Here is a 6,338-nt window from a genome sequence, read left to right as displayed (position 1 = left end):
ATTTGTAAAGGCTTTGCCATATTCATTTTAATATGTGCCTGTTGCTGTTAACTTTTAATTAATAATAATAAAAAAAATCTTTCCACATTACGCTCCTGTACGTTGAAGTTCCGAGCGAGCCCGGTGTTCCGGGAAGCAGCCGAGGCCGAGCCACCTTCCACCATGAAACTATACCAGCTTTTGGATTTGGAAACACCACTTAGTCCTCACATGCCAAAATTCCTGGCCTCCCAGAGCTTGGCCTTCTACTGTTTGAAAAGCAAATCCTGACTTAGCTGATTGTTTCCCTTCTAAAATCGAGTTGTTTATTATTCTTTCATGTTCCCTGCAGTAGTATCATGAATCTCCACGTGGCCATGTTGAAAGAAATAAATTTATATCCAAACCAGTTCTTTGGAAGCTGCGTGAACTTCCTTCCTTTGCTGTCAGCACAAGGTCTTGCTGCTGTCAGACTTGAATGGAGAAGGACCAAAGGGGATGATGAGCTTCGGTCCTAACCCAGACTCCATGATTTAACAGGTCCCCCGTGGCGGCAGATGCCAGCGGTGCCTGGAGCTGTCAGGAGAGGGCTTGTGGCCGTGTGAGAGGAACTCACCACAGACAGGCTGCAGCTGAGCTTCCCCATGGATTTCTAGGGTTAAGCGTGGAAAAGGACCACCTCTTCTTTGACCTTCTTCAGTAGAACATCTGTTGAACCTGCAGCTGTTTTCAAACCAGCCACTAAAACCAGCTGACCATGTCTTCTGCCACTCTAGTTTAAAAACAGGACTTGATTTAAAGACGGGGCCTCAGCAGCAATAGGAGTTTTGTTCCTTGTTCCAGGCTATTTCTGAGTGTATTTTAATCAAAACTAAACCAGATGCATTTACAAATCTGCATGTAGCAATATTTCAGTGTAATATTCATGGCCAACGTGTGGCTCTTTAGCGTCGTGCTCAGACAGACAGCAGCACAGCTTGTCTCAGCATGCCGGAGGGGAATGGGGCTGTTTGCTCTAAGCCACCTTCCCTGGAAAGGGGCTTCTCTCTTGCCCTACTAGGCAAGATTTAGAAAGTCTGGTTCTGGTCCCATCTATTAGTGTACATGGAAGCTTCTGCCTGAATTTGAAAGCCACTAAAGCCTCAAAAAAACCCAAATTAATGTGTTTTCTTGAACATGCTGCCTAGAAACACCTCCTACCACTCCACATTGAACTTCAACATCCCTACAGCCTAGACCTTCCACGTGAGAGCCGAGAGCATCAGTGTGCCCAGAGCAGACCTCCCTGCTTGGGTTTCTGGGGTGCTGGATGCAAAGGTGGGACAGTGCTTGGGGTGGGCTCTCATGGTTTAACCTAGCTTAATAGCTCAAGTGACAGCCTAAACTTTACAAGTTAATGATTTAATGGGCCTGAATCACTTCACTTGAAATGTGACTTTTACAGTAAAACCTTCCACGTGAGAGCCGAGAGCATCAGTGTGCCCAGAGCAGACCTCCCTGCTTGGGTTTCTGGGGTGCTGGATGCAAAGGTGGGACAGTGCTTGGGGTGAGCTCTCATGGTTTAACCTAGCTTAATAGCTCAAGTGACAGCCTAAACTTTACAAGTTAATGATTTAATTGGCCTGACAGTAAAAGAAGCTGAAACGCTTTCAGCAGAGGTTCTGTCTCTGGAAACTTCAGCAGGTGTCCTGGGCCAGCTGTAGCCTTTGAGGACAGGGCTGGTTTTGTCACGCCAGGGCCTGTCTGGGACACCCTGTGAACCAGGGATGGAGAGACCCTCACACGAGTACCCCCTGTTCTGTTGTGGTGAGCTGCAAATGCCTCCCTTGTTCTTGATTTTTAATTTTTCAATCTGAATTCACAGCACTCTGCTGTTCCACAAGTAGTTCTGCTGTTGCACAGTGTGGGAAGTGGTCCAGTCCTGAAGGAGACTCAAACAAGTTGTAGCAACTGTAAATTCAGGCAGTGACAACAGAATGTAAACTGTATTTGCTGGTGGCCGCTATCGTTCACAGAGCACCACACAAACCACGTATGCAATGGATATTTTAACTGCTTTTAATTGTAGATAGTGGCAATAGAGCATTAAATACAAAACTGGAGACCAAAGTTATCTTTCAGAAAGGTGTTCTGAAGGTGTTTAACAGACGGCAGAGGCCACGCCTGAGCGGCAGGTGAAGGGTCACACCAGGAAACGTCCTGGGCTGTATGAGACCAGTTCCGCCAAAGCAGCTTCGGCCACCTCCAGTGACCTTGTCAGAGCAGCTCGGCTGGCTGTACTGAACAAGTGTGGCTTTTTTTTCCCTTTTTCATAGAAAACAGAAGCTCTGAGAGGCACTTGTGCTTGTTCCAGCAGCCAGATTAACTCAGAATGCTGAAATGCCCAACCTTGGCTTTTTCTACCCCCGCCTGTAGTCTGAGCAAACCCTGGTCTCCTCACAGCGTGCAGCTGCCTTGTTGCACTCTGGTTCCTAAACAGCTGCTTTTTTTCTTTTTAGCTTGAGCCCTTCCTACACCTGTGGCAGGTTGAGGAACTAGCTCTGGCCTGGCAGCAAATAGCTGCTGTGGGAGATCCCTGAAAAGGAGAACAGGTTCTGGGCACCAGCTTGCACCATCTCCTCCCAGCACGTGGGACCCAGCTGCTGGAAACCTCTCCAGGGACCCAAGATAGCCAGGGATCAAAGTGTCCCTGCATCCCTTTGCAGAGATGAGCTTTTGGCAACTTGCACTCCACAGTACATTGGACCTTTTTTTTTTGATCTACATCACTTCAATGCTACTTAACACCTACTCTTGACATTATTTTACTCTGCTGCTATCAACTGGTTAGTTCAAATTCACTGGACTTCAGAAGCTCCCACAGCAGGAGTTCCTCGCTTGTCCTGCACCCTTCACGTTGGCCACAGGAAGATACAAATTGGTTTTGCCCTTGAAACACAAAAACCCCAAGCCCTGCACAAAAATGTGCTACTACTAAAAAATCTCATGCCAGGTGACTCCTGCAGCAGATGAAAGTTTCCAGTAGGAAGCAGAACACATTCAGGCTCTCTTTGGGCTAAAAATTTGCTAAAATTAAGTTTAGGAGCTTAAGACCTTGATGTATAAAAGTCAGTATGAAAATAAACATTGTAGTGCAAGTTAGTGGGAGCTCAAGTAACTGGTATTAACTGAAGGGGGTGTGTCCCTGCTAAGATGTACACGAGTTCTTGGAGGGGTCAGTTGCGCACCAGGAACGCCGCGTGTACAGAACTTAGTGTTAATACACTGAACGCACCACGTACGTCTGAGGAGAAAGTCAGGTTCGAGTAGAACATCAATACCTGAGTAAAATGGTCAAATTTATTCCCCTTGTATATCACACACAACCAGGTTTAGTGCCTCAGTTCTCCGTCTCACGCTGGGTTGTTCCTCGGGTGGAAGGACCTCTCAGTGCTGCCACGTGGAGGGTTCAGACAAGTCAGCTGAGCGGTCTGCCCGTAGTGATCTTGAGTTAAGTGTTTTCAATTAAAGTCTTCATTTTTCCTGTAGATTTCAGCATATGTGGTCCAAACTGAAGAGGAAACCAGACACAGGTTCAGCTTGCTCTCAGCAGAGACCCCTGGAGTGATCCTCCATCCAAGCTCTAAGTCAAACTACAGCTTGGGCAGAGCGCCTTTCCTTTATCAAAATGTTGCTAGCTCACTTCTTTGCCCTTAAGCCCCAGAGATGATGGGAGGAAAAAGTGACTGATTCTTGGGGCATATCTAGTGATTCTTGGGGTGTTTCTATCATGAGGAACAGCCCAAGTGTTACAGGAATGGACCTTCAGGGCCTAAACCAGCAGGCAGGTGAATTAACATCAACGAGCCAAAGCACTCGGAGGTCCCAAGATTTGTGGTTTGGGACTCTTATCTTCCTCAGAACTTAAGTCAGAGTGTAGCCATTTTTGGGGAATTTTACCTGTGTTTTTCCAGTGCAGAAAGGGAAAAATAACTCTCCACTGGTTCTACAGCACAGGGCTTCCAAAATGGCTTCCTAACCAAACCGATCCACGCTCGCTGGGCCAGGCTGGGCTGCCCGAAGCGGGTGTGAGGGCAGGCGTGGGCTCAGGGGGCAGTACTCACCAGCAGGCCCTCGCCCCCTGCAGCCCCCTGCTCCGCCTCGCCCGGCCCCTCGCCCCGGTAGCGATAGGCAAACTTCTTCCGCAGCGCCTGCGCGATCAGCGCCGCGGGGTCCGCGGGGTCGGCCGCCTTCGGTCTGGTGCCTTCTGCTGACCTGGAAAAGGAAACGAGGGGCATTAGCGTAGCCCAAAACAAAGCTGTAGGAGTTGTGAGTGCTTCTGCTCGTTTGTCAGGTGTTCCATCAGCGTCCATCTCACCCTGCCGTAGTTCTGAGGCTGGAGCTAGGTGGGAGGCGGTCTCTTCTGTCAGGGAACAAGCAACAGGACAAGAGGAAATGGCCTCAAGTTGTGCCAGGGGAGGTTTAGGTTGGACACGAGGAAACACTTATTCCCCACAAAGCTCTTCCAGGGCCTGTCCCAGGCTGCCCAGGGCATGCAGTGCCCTTCCCTGGAGGGGTTTCCCAGCCGTGGAGATGTGGTGCTGAGGGACGTGGCTCAGCAGTGGACTTGGCAGAGTTAGGTTAATAGTTGGACTCGGTGACCTTAAAGGTCTTCTCCAACCAAAATGACTCTATGATGACAAACAAATCCCAACCACTGGTATTTGTTTAGATGTATTACCTTTTCACTGAGCGCAGTTTAACACTGCTCATGTCTTTGAGAATTTCTAGCATATTTGGCATTTCAGGTTTCTTTGGCCCGTTGTCTGCCAGGTTCTGTCCAGAGTTCATTTTTTTGTTTTTCCTTTCTTTAATGAGCTCGATGGCAGACGTACTTTGCTGGAGACCCACAGGAGGCAGTGGTGGTGGTGGTGGAGGAGGAGGAGGTGGTGGTGGTGGAGGTGCAACAGGGACAGCAGCTGAAGAAGCTGGACTTGGCCCAACTACAAATAAAACAGGCATTACATATCAGTTCAGCTCTAAGTCCCCTCCACCTCTCACAAACATTCAGCCAGGAGTACAACTAGAAGAACTTCAATGATAAAGGTTCAATGACCTCCCCTCTGCCACCTTCATGTGACCACTTCTTAATTGCTAAACAATCTAAGCAGGCTCAACTGAAAAGCCTCAAAAGAGTCCTTTTAGAAAACTGAGACAAGGTCTTTGAATTTCCACTTCAAATTCTAGGCGTGTTCAGGTCTTCACTGCTATGGGATGTGCTGCTCCCAGTGTCACCAGTATTCACTCTACCCCAAGAGGCAGCTCCTGGGCTGGAAGCCATGTATGTTCTGCTGTGTTAGGGGTGTTCCTGCAGCATCACTCGTGAGAAATTACCACGAGATTTTAAAATGTAAGTTTCAGAGCTCCAACAGTGCTTAAATTGAAGCTTACTGCAGCATTCTGAGGTTAAGGGGCTTAGGCCAGCTAATTCTCATGATCATCTCCAAGTTCCCTGTCCTCTAGGTAAAAATGGTTAACAGGCGGAATAACCTGACCATGAAATGAAGGTGCCTCAGCTCAAGTGAACCTTTAAAGAAATTGTGAAAACTGGATCAAAGCTGAGGTCTGAGGCTTGGAGTCTACAGCATGTGAAGACACATAACTAGGTAGTACAGCAGCTGGGTGTGTGGCACACACGGTGCCATTGCCACGTTCGACCAGGAGAGGGAGGTAAAGGTGGTAAAATCAACCCAAAATTGAGTTTTCCTAATACAAGTCAAGAGTAAAATGATGAAAAGTAAATTATTAGTTACTTCATAAACTCCCCACAATAATTAAATTCAAGAGTGAAACCACGGGACCCTTAAATCTGTTTGACACTTTTGCATATGAACAGTTAAGGAATATTTAGCTCCTGGTGGATTCCCCATTTCAGTGCTGGATGGGAAGAGGGAAGTGTTAATGATTGTCTCATTCTTCTAGTCTGGTTGAAGCCATGGTGTTTGCTGTGAGCTTTGCTCTGAAAGCTGCTTAATGCTGCTTTACTCACGCAGAGATGCAGAATTCTGGCAGATTTTTACACAAATGTGAAGAATTTTGGAATGCTTGAGAGTCTGGCAGGTCCCTCTCACCTTCAAGCCCTCTCCTGGACCCCGTGGTTTGTGTGCTACCAAACCAACCAAACAGCGTCTCAGGATCTCGCAAAAACAAATTAGCCGGTTACTGATTACGAAAGGAACAAATTAATGAACTAAGTTTTGCTCAGACTACAGCAAGTTCAGTACCTGCTGTCAGGTTCTGCTGTTCTTGCAGGCTCACGATTTTGGCTATCTGTGCTCTTAAAGTGGCCAGCTCATTCTCCAGGGCGCTGATCTTCTGCA

At 47.7% G+C, this 6,338-nt stretch overlaps 1 protein-coding gene across 1 annotated transcript; it reads right to left on the bottom strand.

Moving 5' to 3' along the window:
* Positions 1–3,469: 3,469 nt before the first annotated feature.
* MTFR1 (mitochondrial fission regulator 1) lies at positions 3,470–6,335 on the bottom strand (the record flags this gene model as incomplete). Its single annotated transcript, XM_008940520.1, has 4 exons — positions 3,470–3,529; positions 4,083–4,233; positions 4,700–4,961; positions 6,243–6,335. Coding segments are annotated over 4 exons (566 nt in total), but the record flags the coding sequence as incomplete, so codon positions are not given.
* Between the last annotated feature and the right edge of the window lie 3 nt (positions 6,336–6,338).

The sequence above is a fragment of the Merops nubicus genome, unplaced genomic scaffold, assembly GCF_000691845.1.
Source record: "Merops nubicus isolate BGI_N331 unplaced genomic scaffold, ASM69184v1 scaffold19325, whole genome shotgun sequence".
Taxonomy (NCBI): Eukaryota; Metazoa; Chordata; class Aves; order Coraciiformes; family Meropidae; genus Merops; species Merops nubicus.
The sequence above is the reverse complement of the archived record's forward strand: the minus strand, read 5'-3'. Positions and strand labels throughout refer to the sequence as shown.